The sequence below is a fragment of the Mus pahari genome, chromosome X (assembly GCF_900095145.1).
Source record: "Mus pahari chromosome X, PAHARI_EIJ_v1.1, whole genome shotgun sequence".
NCBI lineage: Eukaryota > Metazoa > Chordata > Mammalia > Rodentia > Muridae > Mus > Mus pahari.
The window spans coordinates 144,320,117-144,341,995 of record NC_034613.1 but is presented as its reverse complement, the minus strand read 5'-3'; the positions used below and the strand labels follow the sequence as shown (position 1 = coordinate 144,341,995).

The following is a 21,879-nucleotide window of genomic DNA, read 5'->3' as shown; positions in this document are numbered from 1 at the left end:
AAAAAAAAAAAAAAAAAAAAAAAATTCCATTAGTGTGCATGTTCACCTAAAAAAGAATAATCAAGTCTCTGGAATAGACTGCTTCTCTGAGGTGTGTTTTCCTCCCCAACTGACAGGCCTGTTTTGAATTAACTTTTTTTTTTCTTGGCTTTTTGAGATAAGGTTTCTCTGTGTATCCCTGGCTATTCTGGAACTCTGTAGATGACACTAGCCTCAAACTCAGTGAACTGCCCTGCCCGCCTCTGCTTCCCAGAGTGTTCAGACTGAAGGCGCCACCAGCACCCAGCACCGGGCTGAACTAACCCTTGAAAAGGGATCAGAGTGTTTATCTTCGTTCTTTATCAGAAAGCCTCCAGGTAGTTGAGAAGCTTGGAATCTTCCTGACGAATTGCAAAGTCGTGGCTCCACCCAGAACCAGTCAGACCCCATTCTTGTAGCCAAAAATTATGTAACAGAGTAGATCCAAAAGAATTAAAGAAACAAAAATAAATTAAAGAAAGCTATAAAAGACACACACACAAAAAAATAAAAATAAAAAAGCAGTGTTTTATTAGAGGAGAAATAACATAGGCTTCTGTGGATGGGTCTCAAAAACCCTGCTAAGTCCACCTTCCTTCCTTTCATATGGTATTTTAAATCTGAACAAGGGGAGTGACTTTAATATTCTCTCTTTTCACATGATGTTCCAAATTTTAAACACAGGCAGTTCCGATACTCTCCCCTTCTTTTATCCATTGCTGTTCTTCACTTGCAACGATATGTGGCCAGGGATGCAGGAAGTAGAGACAGAAGTGGCCTGCCCAGCCTTGAAAAGGATCCGGCCTGCGTGATAATTTTTAAACTTCTTTTCTTTATTCTTTAACAATTTCATACACTTATCTAATTATTTTGGTCATTTTGACACACACACCCCATTAGCCTCTCATCCCACTCCCGCTGCATCTTTTTCTAAAGTCTTCCTCCTAGTTTCATGTCTTTGTGGTTGTGATTCTGTCTTTTTCTTGGGGGTGGGGGGGAGACAGTAACCTACTGAGTTTAATCAATTCGAGTTGTTTCCATGATCATAGGATGGGGGGAAGGTTATCTATTGAAGCTGGGCAGTTTACTAATATCTACACCATTGAGGAAAGTGACTCACCTGCCCCCAGTAGCCATCAACTGCCAACAGCTCCTCCGAGAAGGTAAAGCCTCATAAGCCCTTCCTCCATCCACAGTGGAATGTTAATAGGCTCCATCTTGCGCAGGTTACCATAGCCACTGTCAGTTCCTATGTGCAATACCCAGGTCACATCCAGAGGACAGTGCTCGCCAGCATAGTTCCTCATCCTCTGGCACTCATATTTTTCTACCCTGTCTTCAATGACATTCCCTGAGACTTGAAGGGGGTATTCTAGAGGTCTTCCTTGGGGCTGATTCTGGAAGCACTGACTTCCTGCACTTGAACTCTTCCGAAATGGTCTATTGTTCATAAATGACCTCAACTAAATGGGAATTCTCCTGTGTTCCTTTTTGGCTCAGTGATCCCTGAACATTCTGTGAAGGAAATACTTACAGCACCTGGGACCATCAAAGACCGAATCAAGAAGTTACTGGCTCACAAGCGCACCATGAAGAAAAAGGTGAAACTTAAAATGGTCACCCCAAGACCCACCAGTACACGCGTCCCTAAGGTCAACTTGCCTTACAGCTCTGAGGAGGGTGTTTCCAGGGGCAGAAACTATGATGGAGAACAAAAAAAGAAGGAAGAGGGAAAGAGAGAGAGGCTTGAAGAAGAGAAAGGGAAAAAAGCCCTGAGAAACGAGGTGGAACAGGAGCGAACCCTCCGAGGGGACGTATTCTGTGAGTATTACTTTTGTTGTTCTTGCATTTTATAAAAAGTGAATGTGATTCCTCATGGCAAATCAACAAACAGGACTAGACACTTCCTGCCTTAAAGGAGATGGCTTAGAGGCTGGAGAGATGGCTTGGTGGTTAAAAGCTCTTCCAGCAGCCGGGCGTGATGGCGCACGCCTTTAATCCCAACACTTGGGAGGCAGAGGCAGGCGGATTTCTGAGTTCAAGGCCAGCCTGGTCTACAGAGTGAGTTCCAGGACAGCCAGGACTACACAGAGAAACCCTGTCTCGAAAAAAAAAAAAAACCCCAGTTACCACATGGTGGCTCATAACCATATGTAATGGGATCCAATGCCCTCTTCTGATGTGTCTAAAGTTAGCAATAATGTATTCCCATACACAAAATAAAGGAAGGAAGGAAGGAAGGAAGGAAGGAAGGAAGGAAGGAAGGAAGGAAGGAAGGAAGGAAGGAAGGAGAAGCAAGTTTAGCAAGCTTAGCTCCCTTTCTGTATACCATGAGTCTGAAACGTACAGACTTTTTCCTAAGGAAAAAATAAAATATTACTTAGTGAATTTAAGGGTGCCACTTAAAGAGCTATGTAGTCCCAAAGCTTTACCTCTCAGGGAGCCCCTCTCCAGTTCTCACGGCCATTCAGAAGCTCTGGGGCTTCGCTTTGGGCTTCTCATTTTTTGTTACCCATTACATTTTTATGAACTTATCCACCACAGAAAAGAGAAGATACTGGGACAGAGTTGAAACTTGGAAAAAATAGCATTACATCCTCTTTTGTGACTCATGTGCCCTCTTGCCTGTATCCTGTCCTCCTCACCACCTGTCCTTTTACCTGTGTTCTGGTTTTTGCTCATTACCTGTCCTTTGGCCTGTACTCTGTCCTTTGTCATCACCTAAGATTACTATCTCTTGCTCTTCCTTCTAAATGCTGTACTATACCCACACTCAGACTGCTGACATATACCCATTAGGGGCTAGGATTAGAGTAGGAAGAACATGCGGTGAAATGGTTTTAAAATGAGAAAAAGAAAAATGGCTTGGCACTCAGGTCCTCAGAAGTAAGTTGCTTCTGTAAGGTCTAGAGAATATCTTCCAGAGGTACGAAATGGGCTCTACCACTCTGGGAAACCCAAGGGTGAGTGACCCCCAAAGCAGCCATACCACCATTAAGCCTCACCTCCACATGGGTAACAACTTTCCCATAGTGCATAGATGGAGTCCCTCTTCAGTTAACCACCCATGACCTATATACTCTATCACCTCCCAAGACCATGAGACATGCAGTTAGGGAAGAATTATATACAAATGTCTGGGAGTTACAGGAGGGAGCAGCCAGAAACTTGGGTGAGGGTCCAATGACCCAGCCCACACGAATCTTATGAGGGAACATCGACAGTGACCAGAGGGATTAAGGGATTCTTTACAACATCTGTCTCTCGGTGACTATGAACTGCCACTGGAGTTCATGGGAGTGGTGAGGCCTTATGAGTCCCTCCAGCCTCCCTTTGTTCTTTATGGAAGGCACTTTTTAAGGACTCACTGTATGAAATGAGAATATTATGATTGCATGTTGATAATAAGCCCAAAAATAGCTATTCCCAGCTATGCTCTCCTTTGATTCCAGCATGGAGGAGCTAGGGGTAGGCATATCTGTCTACATTTAAGACCACCTTGGTCTGTGTAGCAAGTTCTAGGCTAGTGAGGGCTATGTAGTGAGACTCTGTGTCAAAAGATTTTAAGCCCAAATAAAAAATGACAGAAGCAAAACACTACAGCAGAGCTTAAATTTTCTGCATGAACCAGGCGGCTGCTATATCCCTCTTCACAAAGGATGATATACAGATCCCACCATAGGTCTCAGCCCCTCCAAGACAGTTTGTGTGTTAACCCTGAGTCCTCATCCTGAGACCTCATTTCCTTCTTTCTGGGTGCTCTGCTTTCTATTGTATTCTTGCCTATATGACTTGGAGATTGTGTTGATAAATACCAGGGGGAGTTAACCAAGGGGATAATCAGATACAGGCTCATCTAGGTCAGAAACAGTATAGCAGTCACATAATTGCCCTTACTAGTGGAAAATGTTACGGAGATGAGTTTCTAATACCTGGTGAGAAGGAATGTGGCCAGACTGTAGATATTGAGCTCACCTGAGGGACCTGCGAAAATACTATTCTGGGTGAGGAAACTGGGTAGGAAATGGGAGGAACTCTAACGTGTTTTGCCCTTAGACTCTGTGGCAAACCTATGTTCTGACACTAAGTTTAATCTCTTGGTGAATGTGGGGTTTTTTTTTTCCTAACTGATCGAGGTTCTTTATCAGCCCCTAAGGTAAATGAAGCAGAGGATTTGGATCTGGTCTACGTCCAAAGAAAAGAGCTAGATTCCAAACTGAAGCACAAAGGTAATGATAGAAACATTTAATAATAATAATAATTATTATTATTATTATAATAAAACATCTCTCAGTTCTAAGAGAATAAATGGAGTGATCATGTCCTAGAAAAAAAAAAGATTTCAGGTACCTCAAACATCATGTTCCAATGTAGTAGCAGTTTCCTAGAACTTTATGGCAAAGAACAAAGAGGTCATAAATCAAATCATTTTTTCAAATGTATTGATGAAAATGCCAGGTTGATAGGTTCCAGCAAAGTGAGGGAAAACTCCGCTATATCCCACCCCCCCCCCATACTTTCTGATGGCATGTTCAACTTTGGGGCTTGTGGAATCTAGGAGTCTGCTAAATTAAATACACCCCAGAAAGATTTACCCAGTAGTCACAAAGATTTCAGGTCAGACACAGAGGTAGGCAATGAATGGCTATTAATAAAATTAGCTCAAAATAATTTGGCTCTCGATCTGCAACATTCCAACTCCTTCTGCAATCACTGAAATTCAAGTAGCCTTTGTAGACTGTTCTGTGTAGATTTGGCTCCTTTCTGGAAACTCCCTGTTCCTGTAACTACTGCTTTTTTTTTCTAAGCATTTTATAATTTAAAACAGTAGCGAGCTCCTGGGAAGGAGCTAAAATGAGATCACCCTTCAGGAAGACCTTTGTTAGATGATGCCCCAAAGCAGGAAAGAGATGGTTCAGCTCAGAAGAGAAATACCAAGATGGCCACCAGGAGCCCTAACAGGACGGAAGAAAGAGCCTTCTCTTTAAACTGGAGAGCAAACAGGATTCAAGGAGTTAAGCTTCATACCATGTGATCTAGCTTGGGCCGGCCTACATGCCAGCATGGAGACAGGCACTAGATAGTACTATATAAACTTACCTTGTAGCTATGAGGGGGAGGGACTTCAAGAAGCAGAGCATACTTTCTTATCAACCCCTGGGAGAGAGAGAAAAGCAGCCAGTGAGTCTGTGCTTGCTCACTCTCTCCTGCATCATCATTCATTTGTTGAAATTACTGCTTCAATCCTAAACAGCCAAGAGAAAACTCACTATGTCATGGCACACAGAAACAGTGCTGTGTTCCTTATCCTGGGGAGACATGAATAAGCAGACATTTATTCACTCTAGATGTGGCACTAATGACAGGCCAAAGCAACCATTCTACGCAAGTTGGTGGAACAATGGTTTTATTTGACTCATTTAAGGAAGTATGAGTGAGTGAAAAAATAGCTTTATCACTGAGAGGTCCCACTTCATCGGTGATAATGTCAAAAAAGCTGTATAATGGGGTCCTGCCTGTTTTTCAGGGCCTGTCTACTCTAGTGTCTCCCAAGGGAGGGGCTCAAGAGGGAGTAGATGTCTGGAATCCTAGGTGAGAGTTCTATGACCTTCTCCCACTACTAAGGACTATTAATGATTGTGTTGCCACTACTGTAGACCTAGCCATCACTGTAATAGTCTGTTTGTTTTGTTACCATGACTACAGGCCAAATCCACTGTAGGTTATCTCAGCATCCTTTCCTCTGTGATAAAAGACACTTATATCAGGCCAGGAAGCAATCCCTTTACTCCTAACCACCAGTATTTAAATAGTAGTTCATTTAAAACATTTTTATTAGCATGCATGTATTGTACACAATAATGAGTGTCATTATGACATTTTTACACATGCTTATAATATCTTTGGATCATTTCCATTCCTATTACCCTTCCTTTTGCCCCTCCCACTCTCTCTGGTCCTATCCCTCTTCCCAAATAATTCCCATTCAACTTATCACATCTAGATCACGGGCCTGCCCCTTTAAGAAACTGATCACTTTAGGATACTGGCAAGGCACTGTAGGAGGCCAGATCTCCCAGCCACACACCCCTGTACTTCTCCTGAAACAGAGTGAAGAGGCCTTGCTGTGCCCATCAACCCCTAATGTGTAGTCTTACCCAGAACCTGACTCTTCCACTTTTCCATGGTTTTTCTTTTCTCTCTGTGTAGCCCTGGCTATCCTGGAACAGGCTCTGTAGACCAAACTGGCTTCAAACTTAGAGATCTGTGTGCCTCTGCCTCCCAAGAGCTAGATTAAAAGTGTGTGCCACCACCACCTGGCTGCCATGTTCTTTGTCACATAGGCCATACTGAATTAAAAGGCTCCTGGTATGCAACTTCCTACCAGTTCAAAAGAATGTGCCGGGTTTTTTGTGCAGGAGTTGTTCTACAGTCCTTTTCTCTTCTGGACATGCCACCCTCATGCCCCAGTGGCAGCGGTGTTTCTTTTCCCTTAGGTTCTCTCTTTACTTTAGGCTGCCCCTCTTAACGAAGCCCCTCTCCAAGTTTTAAAAGAAAGCCTCTTTCCCTTTAAGATCCTCATCGTATTGCCTCTGATAAGATAGTCCGCCTCCTTTTAATGCTGTCCGATCGCAAAGCCAAACTCAACCTGTATAAATTGGACAGTCATATAGGTCTCAGTTTGATTGCAGGCTCAGTTCTAGTATTCAGTGTCTGTGAAGCCTGGATAAATCACCTAGGAATTTTAGATTTATTGAAGGCCCAATGGTAATTTTTTTTTTTGATTTTTGGTTTTTGGTTTTTTCGAGACAGGGTTTCTCTGTGTAGCCCTGGCTGTCCTGGAACTCACTTTGTAGACCAGGATGGCCTCTAACTCAGAAATCGGCCTGCCTCTGCCTCCCTAGTGCTGGGATTAAAGGCATGTGCCACCACCTCCTGGCTTTTTTCTTTTCTTTTCTTTCTTTCTTTCTTTTTTTTTTTTTTTTTAGATATTTTTGATAATCAAATTAAATAACATGATGTTTGTGGAGGAAAAAAAACATTTGGCAAATTGAGATGAGTCAAACAAACACACTAACAAAAACCAATGTATGGCCTAGCAAGATGGCTCAGAACGTAAAAAAGTACCTGCCACCAAGTCTGATGACCTGATTTTGATACCCAAGAACCACATGGGGGAAGGACAGAGCTGACGTCCACAGACTGTCTTATAGCCTTCCCATGCATAGTTAAAATATAACTTAAAACAATTTTAAGAAGCTGAGCAGCGGTGGCACACACCTTTAATCTCAGCACTCGGGAGACAGAGGCAGGCGGATCTCTGTGAGTTTGAGGCCAGTCCAGCCTACAGAGTTAGTTCCAGGGAAGCTAATGCTATACAGAATAACCTTGTCTCAAAAAACAAGCAAGCAAACAAAAACAAAACAAAGAAAAGGGCAGCCTATCAAGATAGTGCACAACATGCTAATCCCAGCATGCTGGAGGCGGTGGCAAGCAGAATTCTGTAAGTTGGCAACCATTCTGATCTACGAGGTGGTGGGTTTCGGCCAGTTGGGGAGAGAAAGGGGGGCTGCTTATCCTCTTTATGTTTGTTGATCCTTTGGCATAAGCAGCTAAATCCCTCAAATCGACATGAGAGACCAGCCTTGGTTTTAAATCAGAAGCCCCTCGGCCTTTGACCTCTTTCACAGTGCTGTCTTACCCTTATCTTACTTCATGAGTCAGCACACTCTTCTGTAGAAAGGGCCAGAGAGCAAGCAGGTGAAGCCTTGGGAGCCATCTGGTCCCTGTAGCTCAAGGGTCCCTTTGTCCTTGTAGCTTAAGGGAAGAAGATTACCATATAAGTAAGCGGAAAGGTGTGCTACCATACGACTTTACAAAATAGACAGTAGGCCAAGGTGCTAGCTTGCAGACCTCTGCTATACGTAAAGGTAACCTGCGACACTGGTTCAAATCCTGTGCTGGCTGAGTCCCTGCATATTCCTCTGATACATCTGAACTCCACAGCCACTGTGCCATAACAAATAACAACAACAAAATGAAACATGTTCAAACCCGTCAGTAGGTCAGCCTATTTGATCCAATATGCTCCTGGCAAATGTCTAACAAAAGAGTGTTGATTGGAATCATGAAATGCCCATTGGATTTTCATTAGTGGAGGTGACTATGTGACAACATGAGGCCAAAGCCATTGAAACTGTGATTTATTATGTACACTCTCAGGAGAAGGGGGACACACTGAGCAAGGGGAGGACCTAGTGGAAAACTAGGCCAAAGGTCTTTAAGGTTTCTGTAAGAGTAAAGGCAAGGAGGACAGGGCAGGAGAGACCATATAAGATTGGATCATTTGAATACTTCTAGAAGGCCTTAAGACAAGTGGTTCTCAACCTCTCACAGGGTTACATATCAGATATCCTGCATATCAGCTATGTATATTATGATTCATAACAATAACAAGTTTATAGTTATGAAGTAGCAACAAAATGATTTATGGTTGGTGGGGCCAGGGGTCCCGACACCATGAGGAACTAACTGTATTAAAGGGTTGCAGCATTAGGAATGTTGAGAGTCACTACCTTAGGGGCACAGGGCCTATAGCTATCTGGTTTGGAGGTGGTGTAGGGCAGGGGAAGTAATGGTTTGATGCATGTGTTGGTCTGCTTTATCTCACTATTACCGAATACCTGAACCTTGTAGAGAGGGGTGTGACTTAGATGTCCTACGTATGTCTGAGCATCCCACAAACACTTGTTTCCTGAGCTTTGTTTTCAGTCTCTGGCTTGAGTTTTGTAAACAGCCTGTTTCATTCCCCGCTTTGCGGAGCCATCTTTCTAGCCCCTACAGTTTTATTCTCGAAGATTACAACAGAATTTGTTGAGCATGCCTTTATAGATGTAACTCAAAAAATAGGGTATGTGGAGAGATGGCTCGGTGGGTTAAGTGCAAGTGCTGCTCTTGCAGAGGACCCGGCTTCTGTTCCCATCCACATGGTGGCTCACAATCATTTGTAACTCCAGTGCCAGGAGATAATAATGCCCTCTCCTCCATGGGCACCAGGCACACACATGGTGCACAAATGTACCTGCAGACAAAACATGTAAACACATAAAATTTTAAAGTCTAAAAAAAAAATAGTGTATCTGGTGTAATCTACCCCTGCAAGTTTGCCAATTAATATGATCTATAGTCTACTCACCTAAACCCATGAAATACCCTTCCAGAGCTGCAAATTAGCTACTTTTGTAATGTTCTTAATGGTTCTGATCTGTGTTTGTTTGTTTTCTTTCTACCTTTTTTTTTAAATAGCAGACTTAAACATCTCAGCTGACTGCAGCTTTGATCTTGGAGCCTGTGATTGGAAACAGGATAGAGAAGATGACTTTGACTGGCATCCTGCTGATCGAGACAATGGTATTGAAATTTCACTACCACTCATTCTAGGAGTAGAGAGGGTTGTTGCTACTTAATGGATGCTAATTCCTGTCCCTGCTTAGATCACTGTTGTTTACCACCTTTGGGAACCTTTGACCTTCCGGTGGCCTCAGATGGATGAGTAACTTGGTATAGCATTGACTTCCTCCCCATCCTTTTCTTTCCCACAGGACCCAGGAAATGGGTGCCAGCATGCCTCTTATATTTACCCTCTTCTTTCTGAGAGAGGGAGATGGGAAGGAGAGGAAGGTGGGAGGGCTGAGGGGGTCTCTGAGAACTCCCTTTTTGCCAGCTTGCCAGCCACAGTCCTCTGTAGTTTTCATTTTGCTTTTTGATAGAAAATAAATCTTTTAAAGGTAATGAGACCTCTATCTACACTGGAGTTATAGTAGAGTTATCTCTCCGATGAGGATCAAAACCACTATGAGTGTAAAGTTAATGACCTAAACTCAAGACTTTCTCATCCTTTCTGTTATCCAAGGAATTCATTCTGACCACCTGGCCTTGGATTGTTCTCAACATTAGTTCTGAGCCATAAACTTTCTGGCTTTTGTGGTGTCTGCTTCAACTTTGTTGATGGGCCCTGGCTCCCCCTTGGGTGGAGTACTTGGCTTGCAGACACTATTTGGAACACATATTGAATCCTGATCTCATAAAGGCCAGCTATGTAACTGGAATAACTGCTATACATCTCCAGACTCCATGTCCTTACCAGTAGAATTATATTTCCTTTGGGATATGCAGGCTCAGCCTTGAGTTAAAACATATTCCTTGGGACAAATTCCTTCCCAAAATATTTCCTTGCAAACCTGCACCTGCAGTCAGAAAACTTTGATCTCTACCAAGAACCCCTGTTAGAGCTAGCAATTGGGGTAAAAAGAATATATCCCACACATTAGTCATTCTAGTGGGCCCATCACTAAAGATTCAAGGACAAGTTTAACAAGATGGAATACATCTTTGGAGAAACTGTCTTGAAAATGAACACAAGATTCTCCTTTTTTCATCATGGGATTGTAGATATTGGTGCTACCCAAGCTGTAGCACTGAGGGACCCTCAAATTGACGACAGCTCATCTGGTCAGCATTGTCTTACATGGAATCTCCCGCCAATGAGAAGTCTTCTATTTGCAAACACTCAATTTGCTAATGACCCCTATGTTCTCAGCTTCTCGGGCACTCACATCATAACTTCTCCCTTCCAACAGCTCCACCAGATCTCTGCATAGCCTTGTTTTCCCCTACAAAGCTAAATGTACATGAGAAAAATCGGATACATTACTATTGTTGGAGGGATGAACCCTCAAGGAAAGCTGAAAGTAGGCTTTAGCTGGGATTGAAGAGCTCACAGAAGAGAGGTTTACTGGATAAAGTACAGGATGCCTTCATTTGAGATAAATAGACTTCTTAGTATGAATTAAACATGTTGTTTTTTTGACATTCAAACTTCACCAGGCATCCTGGAGTTTTGCTTGATGAATGTTCTTGCTCATCCTCCTCTTTCTTTTTGATTCAGTCCTGGGCCCTAGCCCAAGGAATGGTGCTGCCCCCATTCTGAGTAGATTTTCCCATCCAATTGAAGCTTAGATAATCCCACAGACATTCCAAAGGCTAATCTACCCTAGACATTCTCTTACAGCTTGCCCAGAGGCTTGTCTCATAGGCGATTCTAAAATGACAATCAATATTAACCATCACAGGTTACAAACTTTGGTGATGCTGTTATAGAAATAGTATGCCATCCCATTGAGAAATAACTCATCACAGTTAGAGATGAATAAGGGATAAAGCTCTTTAATAATAGCACATGTCTGACTTTGACTAATACCCAAAGAGTAGCTGGCCTTAAATAGGGCGTTTTGCTAATTTACATACACCTTAGGCTTAGCATTCCACATGTTCTGTCATCCTTAAATCTCTTTCAGGTCCCAGCCTCAGATTACACTTTAAACAATGTAAACGGAGAAATGGAAACAAGAGAGTGCAAGTCTGGCCACTTAGGAACATGGGAGTTTTACACAGCAAAGATACTGCACATTGCCAGAATGATTTTAAGTATATCAGTATTATTCTTTTTCAAATGTTTGTTCCTGAGGATCACCTTGCCCACCCTAGCAGAATTATGCTTTTCCTGGGGAAGAGGACCCACCAGTGGCTGGCTCCAGTAAAGCTAAGGCAACATCAGCCAGGGTCACACAAATGTCTCCAGTAATTGTACCAGAATACTACATGCTATCCCCAGTGTTTTCCTCCCAGCTTCTGTGGGAATACTTTCTTGTCAACTTCTTCAGACCATGCTGTGTAAAAATTGTTTTAGTTAAGGCTGGAGAAATATCTCAGTGGTTAAGAGCAATGGCTGTTCTTCCATAAGACCTGGGTTTGATTTCCAGCACCTACATGACATCTAACAACCATCTGTAATTCTAGTTCCAGGTGATCCAATGCCCTCTTCTGGCCCCTAAGGGCACCAGGTATGACCATGTACAAAATATATAGAGATAAAGCGTTCATATATATAAAATAATAATTTTAAAAAGTTTCTTAGATTTACCAAAGCCACAATGAAAAGAGTAGAGATAGACAAAAGTCCACTTCCCCGGGTTATGAGATACTGAGAAAGTTTGTAAACATAGAAGGAAATATAACTCTGGTGATCCTATATCAGAACGCAAGAACGATGTGCTAACACATGGTGGTTGAGCCTCAAGAAATCATTAGGACGGGCTGGTGAGATGGCTCAGAGGGTAAGAGCACCCGACTGCTCCTCCAAAGGTCCGGAGTTCAAATCCCAGCAACCACATGGTGGCTCATAACCATCCGTAACAAGATCTGACTTCCCTCTTCTGGAGTGTCTGAAGACAGCTACAGTGTACTTACATATAATAAATAAATAGGAAAAAAAAAGGAAATCATTAGGACAAGATGGGTCAAGGGTATTTTGATGAGACATTTCTATCTAGATCTACCCAAGTAGATGGCCATCATACCTGTGATGGCTAATATTGATTGTCACCTTAATAAAACCTGGAATCACCTGACATGCCTGTGAAAGATTGTCTAGAGTAGGTTAGCCTCCGGAATGTCAATGTTGGATTGATTATCTAGCTTTACACTGACAACGGGGAAATCCACTCAGAATGAGGTCAGCACCATTCCTTGGGCTGGGGCCCAGGACTAGATAAAAAGGAGAGAGGGAGCTGAGCTTGGGTGGTCATCATAACTTCCTGATAGTGAATGCAGTGCAACTGGCAGCCTCAAGCTCCTGCTGTCACGTCTTCCTCAGTAGAGTTATGGGTCCCATGTCCACTCTGCCACAGGGCTCCGCTGCTCAGAGAGGTGGGACTCGGGAATTTGACTTCGATTACTCCCACGCTGCCACTGGGTGGGTGTTGGGCTGTAGGGAAGTGCAGTCTGAGGCACGGGACAGACAGAGCTGGTTCGGGGGTCCCTGGGCCTTTGACGAGGCTGGAGCCATTTGGTTCTCAGGGTCTCAGACACCCAGGCGCAGCTGTTTGCCAAGGGAGAGCTGAGAATGGAGGCCCCCACACCCTTACAGGCTGGATCTAGCCTGGGGCCAAAAGGGAAAAAGAGGGAAGTTCCTGCTGGTTCCTTGGAGGAGAGTCCTCTGAGCTTAGACTTGATTTGGTGGTAGCCATGACTGGGAGCTCAGAGAGGCCTTCTATGGGAGCGGCTCTATAGATGAAAGCCTTCTCCATGGCTCCCCATGGCGCATCCCGAGGAAAAGAGGCAGTCCATAGTTTTTGTTTTTTTGTGGTTTTTTTTTTGCGGGGGGGTGAGACAGGGTTTCTCTGTATAGCCCTGTAGACCTCACTTTGTAGACCAGGCTGGCCTCAAACTCAGAAATCCGCCTGCCTCTGCCTCCCCAGTCCATGGTTTTAAGATATTTATTGTCATGGCAGAAAGTGGATGAGTGAAGTCATACCCCACTTCTCAGGGTTGGCCTGAGGTTAAATACCTTTTGCAGGGAGGAGTGCCTGGGAAAGAAAGCTTATTGACTAAGCCTCCAGGCCTTTAGGTACCTCATTAAAATGGAGATCTGTCTTGAGCCTACATGTCCTCTACCTGTGTGGAGGCTTGGAGTTTTGCCCTTAAGTGACTGATGGCCACAAATCTATTAGGAGGCTGCAACTAGTGACAGGGGCCTGGTGCCTGGGAATCAAGCAAAACACCTTTAGAATTACCGGGGTTCCTAGCCTTAGCTCAACCAGGAATCAGGCTGCCTTTCCCACACCCACATTCCTCCACCACCATGGGCTCTACATATCCTTGAACCTGTGAGCCACACTAAATCCTCCCTTAAGTTGCTTTTACTAGGATGTTTTGTCTCAGCAACAGCATAAGCCAGTCATACACTACATATCATTGGTTCAGTGGAAAATGCATCCTAAGAGTCAACTAATCACGGTGGAAGTGTTCTAGAACTCATTAGCTGCAAATCACCTTCAGTTCGTACTGACTATTCTTATGGATGTGGAAAATTCCTCAGCTTTCTGACCCTTAGATCTCTTCTCTATGTTGGAAAAGAGTTCAAGTCTCAATCTACACTGCTCATATTTGTGTAACTGATCTATTGAAATGTAAAAGACCTCAGCACTTCTATGGGAGACTGTTGTTCATTTTTCTAGCTAGTCTATGTGTGATCGTCAGACCCTTTATCACAGCCTTTTATTCTCTTAAAGATGTTGGTTACTATATGGCAGTCCCTGCACTGGCAGGGCACAAGAAGAATATTGGCCGATTGAAACTTCTCCTTCCCAACTTGACACCCCAAAGCAACTTCTGTTTGCTCTTTGATTACCGCCTGGCTGGGGACAAAGTAGGAAAACTTCGAGTATTCGTGAAAAATAGCAACAATGCCCTGGCATGGGAAGAGACTAAAAATGAGGATGGAAGGTGGAGGACAGGAAAAATCCAGTTGTACCAAGGGATGGATACTACCAAAAGTGTAAGTGGGGAAGGAATTCCATATTTACATTTTGCTTTTTCAATGATTCAACAGACTACTTACTGATGTCTATAGGTCTTAGGAGTCCAAAAATAGCAAGAGTTGTCTAATCGGCATCACTAATGAGGGTATTTGTGTGTCTGGCTCCTCTTACTAACTTCCATGAAAACCAGGCTATGAATTCTTTAATACGTTTTAAAAAAGTAAACACTCCAGGAAAAAGATTTCCCACCTATTCTTTGTGTGGAACTTGCTCAATAAATGGCAGACTGAATATAACTATTTTAAGGTTGTTTTAACTGAACTGAAGGGGGTGACTGTTTTCAGGAATTCTCAAGACCACTATAGGGTGTGTGTGTGTGTGTGTGTGTGTGTGTGTGTGTGTGTGTGTTAGGGGTGAACCTTTAGAAGGTCTCGTAGAACTGATAAAAACGGTTACATTTACAGTTGTTGTTTATATACATTAAAATCAACAAGGAGAAAATGGGATATAAGCAGAGACCAGGAAGGACCAGACAGAAGCTTATAGTTTTCCTTGCCTGGTAGACCTCTGAGCAGATCTTAATTTTCCCAGCAACCACATAAGGCAAGACCCACAACGTATTGCACACCGGGGAAGCTTGCCCAGATCTCTCTCTCTCTCTCTCTCTCTCTCTCTCTCTCTCTCTCTCTCTCTCTCTCTCTTTCGTGTGTGTGTCTGTGTGTCTGTGTGTGTCTGTGTGATATGTGTGTATGTGTGTCTCTGTTAATGTGAAGGCCATAGTTAGGAGTTGAGCCACCTCAGCTATTGTTACTCAGACCTATCCACTTTATTTCCCCAGAAGGGCCTTAAACTTGCCAAGTATAGCAGATCAGCTGACAAGCAAGCCTGGGGGATCCACCTGCCTCTGTTTCCTCAGCACTGGAATTACAAGTGCACATGGCTACGCAGGGCTTTTTGACCTGCATTCTGGGGATTAAACTCAGGTCCATCTGCTTACAAAGCTGAGCACTTTATCACTGAGCTATCTCTCCAAGCCCTCAAAGCTATTCATATGGGTCTATCTGCCGCCCACACCATTGCCAGCATGGCTGACCTTAGTTATTTGGTCTCTAGCATTCCCAAAGGCTATACTGATATCATGCAACCCAAGGCCCCTATCGTAAATAACATTCTGAACACAGACCATCTGACTGGGCTAAAGGTTACAGCACTCCTAAGTAGTTTCAAGGGCTTGGAGGCTGGCTCTCAGTAAGCAGTCAAAGGCAAAGCCTTCTTTCAAATGTTGAGATTTTGGACAACTCAGACCTACCGAGTTAATCTTTTACTGTAGAAATGAGTTTGATAAAGGAAAAGGAAACTCTTCTAAGAGGAAGTTGGTTAATGAATTTGATAAAGAACAAATAGGATAAAATGATGAAGAGTTTGCTGAGTTTGGAGCACCTTGACAGAAGCTGTTTCTTGAAAGAGAAAGGCCAGTAATCACATAATAGGAGAACAAAGAGTGGGCCTGGGTTGCTCAGTTGGTAGAGGGATTGGCTCACATGCACAAAACCCTGGGCTCAGTCCCCAGCATTGCATAAACCATGCATGGTGGGACATGCCAGTAATTACAGTGCTCAGAGATAGACACTGGAGGATAGGCAGGGCAAGAGAATCCTTGGATACATAATGGACATCTGCTCTCATATGAACACACACAGAGACACACATCACACACACATATACAGACACACATACACCACACATAGACACATACACAGACACATACACACAGACACAGACACACACACAGACATACACACAGTCACCGACACATATATACATATACACAGACATGCACACACACAGACACGCATACTCAGACACACAGACACATAAACATACAGAAACATACACCACACACACAGAGAGACACATACACACACATACACAGGCACAGACACACACACAGACACACACGTAAACACATATACAGACACACAGACACACACCACACACAGACAGACACAGAGAGACACATATACACAGAGACACACATACTCATACACACACACACACAAACACACCACACACAACACCCCCACACAGAGAGACTCATACACCCAGATACAGACACATACACACAGACACACATACCACACACACACACACACACACACAGAGACACATACACAGTGACACATATACACACAGACACACATACTCATGCACAGACACACACAAAAACACACACAGAGACTCATACACACAGACAAAGACACACCTACCACACACACAGAGGCACAGACACACACACAGACTCATACACACACACCCCACACACACATACACAGACACAAACAGAGAGAGACACGTACACCACACACACACACACACAGACAGACAGACACATAAACACACAGAGACACACACCACACACATACAGAGAGACACATACATGGACACACACGCACACACATACACACAAACACAGACACACACAGAGAGACTCATAAACATACAGAGACACCACACACACACAGAGACACATACATGCACACACACACATACACACATATTCAGGCACACACACAGAGACACATACACACAGAGACACACTAATACACAGACACACACACCACACATACACACAGACTCATACACACAGACACACACACACCACACACACACACACACAGACAGAGATATACACAGACACACATACATAAACCGACACACAGAAACACACAGACACGCACACCTGTGTGCGCACACACAAAGAAATAAAATTTAAAAGTAAACAATAAAAGATCTTTCATTGTTTTTACTTCATTTCTTTACATGACAATTCCAAAAGTTCCCTCTTCAGAATTACAGGACTTTTGAGAATCCTTCAGAGTTTGCTGTGAGCCTATCTTCACTGAACAGAATCCTCACCATGAGAACTTAGAATGTAGGAAACACATTGCTGTATAATCAACATGATTCTATGTAATCATATGAAAGGCAATTTCTATACAGTAGAAAGACAAGTTTAGTCCTTGCTAACAGCTGTTCAATAGTTTGCTAACATCATTGCTGTGAAGTAACCTTCTCTCTCTCTCTCTCTCTCTCTCTCTCTCTCTCTCTCTCTCTCTCTCTCTCTCTTCTTAGGTCATTTTTGAAGCTGAGCGTGGCAAAGGCAAAGCTGGAGAGATTGCAGTGGATGGAGTCTGGCTGGTGTCAGGCTTGTGTCCAGAGGACTTTTTATCTGTGGAGGGTTGAATGTCCCTGTCCTTTATAGCTTCATATGTGGCTTTTTAAATGTCATTTCTCCAGGGTATCTTTTTATAGAACAGCCTAGGACTCTTCCATTTTATAAATACAATCTGACAATGTGTAATGTTCCAACAGAAATATTATCATAAGATGCCTTTTTTGTATCAAATGTACTAAGACTTGCCTTATATACAGTACCACTGTGCCTTCTCATTTGTTTCTGAATTTTCCACATTTTATCACAAAATGTAGACATGCCAGCCCGTCTCCCCCTGCCCTGTATGTCTGCTCTTCCTACATAAGTTAGTGAACTTTCCTATGTAACAACATAGAATAATGACAACAGAAAATGATAAGTACAGATAAATGGTTAATTGTTGGGGCTGGGAAAATGACCCAGTGGTTAAGTGTTCATTTCTCTCAAGGACCTAGGATCAATTTCCAGCATCCACATGGCAGCTTACAACTATCTGTAACTCCAGTTCCAGAGAATATCCTTCTGGCCTTTGTGGACACTTTCATACGTATGCTATACATGCATACACCACACACACACACACACACACGAAGTAAATTAATTTTTTTAAATTGTTTAACTTTCAAGGTACTTCTTGGAAACAATGACATTAAACAGAGATTTGTGCCTATGTGGCTCAGCCTGCTCTTTCATAGTCAAGCTTGCACATTGAATTTTCTTATAATCATATCCAGTAAACGGCCTTGTGCCATAGTAAGATAAAATGGTATCTTGCTGATTCCGTTTACTTATGTGTACAATTCTAGAAAAATAAAATTTTTTATTCTATCCACTGTTGAAATACGTTGTCATCTTAAAAATGCTTAAGAATTGATTCCAATGGGCTTGGATGGTTCATGCGGTGGAATGCTTGCTCAGTGTACATGAACTGCTGGCTCATGGGCCTGATAAATTGGGAATGATGGTGCCTGCATGCAATCCCAGCAGATTTGAAGGTTAAGGTCATCCTTGAGTACACAGTAAGTTTGAGTCTAACCTGAGCTACATGAGACTTTGTCCAAAGAGAGAGAGAGAGAGAGAGAGAGAGAGAGAGAGAGAGAGAGAGAGAGAGAGAGGTATCAAATCTCTTCCAGAAGGAAGATACGATGTATATTCACCAAGGCTGTTCACTATACACATATCCCTGAAAAACTAGTACAGGAAAATCGTGTCAATGCCTTTGTGCAAAGAGCACAAGGCACTCATACAGGTTCACCAGCTACCATCAGGCTCATGGCTCTCGGAAATCTAGTAGATGAGTACCACAGCCAGAAAGGTCAGCTAGGAACACTGGCTTCTTACCAGTCCATAGCACTGTGAACGACGCTTTCACCCTTGATACAGGGCTCACGTTCTCTGAGTGAAGGTGAGTTGTCCTTCCTGGAATTATTTTTTCCAGGACTGCTGTTTAAACTCTGTTGCAGTCAGACTGTAAGATAGCACTTAGGTGATTAAATGTCTTCAAAAGAAGCACGCAGGGAGTGAAGGCATCTCACATTTTGAGGGAGAACTGTCAATTAGGGAACATGTTATAATTTGTTACCCCGCTTCAAAAGTGAGTTTTGTTTTGGTTGGTTGGTTTTGGGTTTTTTTATTGTTTTTGTCAAATGGTCCTGCATTTTGGAATACTTAGAGTCTGGAGGGAAATTTACAAGCTGACTTGAATCATTACTACTTAGCACCATTTTATAATTCTGCCCCAAGACAGATAGTGATAAGCGAGAAATATTTCTGTTTTTAAAAACTGGCTTTTATTGAACCTTCATGAATTCCTCTCAATTCATTGGTTAAAGGTTGAGGAGTATTATTTGTTTGCTGCCATATTAGGGATTGAACCTAGGTCCTTATATCTGCTTGGCAAGTACTCTACCTCTGAGCTACCTCCTGAGCCCCAGTGTAAAGGTTTCACAAGAAATTAAGTCCTTTGACAAATCTGAGGCTCTCTCGAGCTTAGGCTATATAATATCAGAAGCTGGAGATGTGTGACTCAGCTGGTAGAGTTCTGCCTAGCATGCATAAAGTTCTTGGTTTAACCACCAGCAATGAATAAAATCAGACATAGCCGCACAGACCTGGAATCCCAGTACTTGGGTAGTAGAGACGGGAAGATCAAGAAGTTCAAGGGCATCCCTGGCTACATAGCAGGGTTGAAGCCAGTAGTCAGATGGCAAAGGTGAGTGGATCTCTGGGTACAAGGCCAGCCAGGTATAATACATAAAATGTTCTAGGCTAGCCAGGGCTACATAGTGAGACCCTGCCTCAAAAAATTGTAATAAAGTAAAAATAAATAAAAATGAAGCACTCAACAACATCCAGAAAATATGCACTATGTGCTATAAGTTGTCTAAGGGTCAAAACCAAAAAAAAAAAAAGTCAATGAAAGAGAAATCAGGGTGCCCAAGGTGTGTTTATTCTTGTGGGAAGGTGCTAGAAGGGAAAGTTGTAGAAAAATCAATAATTCTGGTGTTCTGAGAGGTGTGTGGAATGTGTGTATGTATGTATCTCTATATATGGGCATGTGTCTGTGGTTTCTGCTTCTGAATGGGCATGTTCACTGTGGGAAACAACACACTTAATGTACTTAATGTACATAATACATCAACAGAAATTGCTTTGAGGGCTAGAGATATGGCTCAGCGGTTAAGAGCACTGACTGCTCTTCTGAAGGTCCTGAGTTCAAATCCCAGCAACCACATGGTGGTTCACAACCATCCGCAATGAGATCTGACCCCTTCTTCTGGGGTGTCTGAAGACAGCTACAGTGTACTTAAGATAAGATATAATAATAAATAAATCTTAATTTAAAAAAAAAGAAATTGCTTCGAAAAACCTGAAAGTATTCTTTGTCCAACCCCACCCCACCTCCGTCAAAGCTGAATGTCAGTTATGTGAAATTTTGCTGCATTATTTGAAATATCTGAAGTATTTCACAAATCTACATTTCAACACCGGGCAAGTTGTGACTGTAGTTACACATAGGCTCATATAATTCAGCAACCAACAGTTTACATTGGGGATGTATCCCAGTGACCCCCCACCCCCCAGCAGTATATCCTGGGCATTGTCTGACTTCTGGTCATGGATGCCAATGTAGTGCCAAGAAGGACTGAGACAGAGGGAAATAGTGCTACTGAGCGTAATCTGGAACTCTTCATTAGTATTCCTGAGTAGTGTTAAATGTTAAAGGTCCTTAGTGTATCCTGTTACTCCTTCTAAAAGTCTTTTTCCTAGGCTGAATATGATGGCACATTCCTTTAAACTCAGGAGACTGAGGCAGGAGGATCAGAAGTTCAAAGTTTGTCTCAGCTACATAGCAAATTCAAGGCCAGCCTGAGCTACACAAAACTCTCTCAAAATACCAACTTGTGGCCTAGGCATGCATGATAGCAAATGCCTTTCGTCCCAGCAGAGACACTCAGAGCTCTGTAAATTCAATGCTATCCTGGCCTAGTGACTTCTAAGACAGTCAGAGCTACACAGAGAGACTGTCTGAAAATGAACCAAGTCAAGGGAGGGTGTAAAGTGAGAGGGGGCGGTGGGGAGAGAAAAGAAAGAGGGAAAAAAAGACTTTTCTCCAGGACACCTAGGGCTACACCAAAGAAACCCTGAAGAAAGGGGGGGGGCAGTTTCTCTCCAAAGATGAGCCTTAGCTCATCTTTGTCAGTTGTGTGTGCCACGCAGCTTTCCTGCTGAGCACAGGAAACTGCATCTTGCAGTGTGTGGAATCTCTCAGAAACCCTGGCAAATCCCCTTGAGGCAGTGTCCGTCTTAGTGTGTGACTTACGAGGCAGATATCACCTCAGGCATCTGCTGCCCCTTCTTCCCACTGGCCTCCTCCCTGATCTTTTAAGAACCTGTTTCTCTGTGGGTAGGACAACCTTTCCACTCCAGCCATGCTTGAGACATTTAATGCATCCAGCCCTACAGATCTCTCCTGCTCTCTCAACTCACTCATCCTTGTTCTGTGTTTTGTTTGCCCGGTCTCTGCCAAATGATGGGAGAGTATTCTCATATCACAAAGCACAGGAAAGCACCATAAGGCGTGCGCTTCAAGTGTAACCTTTCTTGAGTAGTCTTCCATACAAATAGCATCCAATGCTTTAATCCAAAAGGAAATATCAGCCCTGAGGTAATGTTAGATTCTTCCTGTCCTGGAATCACAAAGACACACACACACACACACACACACACACACACACACACACACAGGCTATGTCAGTATGGACT

General features: G+C 43.1%; 1 protein-coding gene across 1 annotated transcript in view; it reads left to right on the top strand.

Moving 5' to 3' along the window:
• The window catches only part of Egfl6 (EGF like domain multiple 6), a 61,645-nt gene extending 43,506 nt beyond the window's left edge, over positions 1–18,139 (top strand). The window contains exons 7-11 of the mRNA XM_021188832.2: positions 1,519–1,839; positions 4,167–4,247; positions 9,325–9,429; positions 14,151–14,416; positions 17,532–18,139. Coding sequence (XP_021044491.1) covers positions 1,519–1,839; positions 4,167–4,247; positions 9,325–9,429; positions 14,151–14,416; positions 17,532–17,642 — 884 coding nt within the window. The 3' untranslated portion in view covers positions 17,643–18,139. The remainder of the gene's footprint in view (positions 1–1,518; positions 1,840–4,166; positions 4,248–9,324; positions 9,430–14,150; positions 14,417–17,531) is intronic.
• Positions 18,140–21,879: the final 3,740 nt, after the last annotated feature.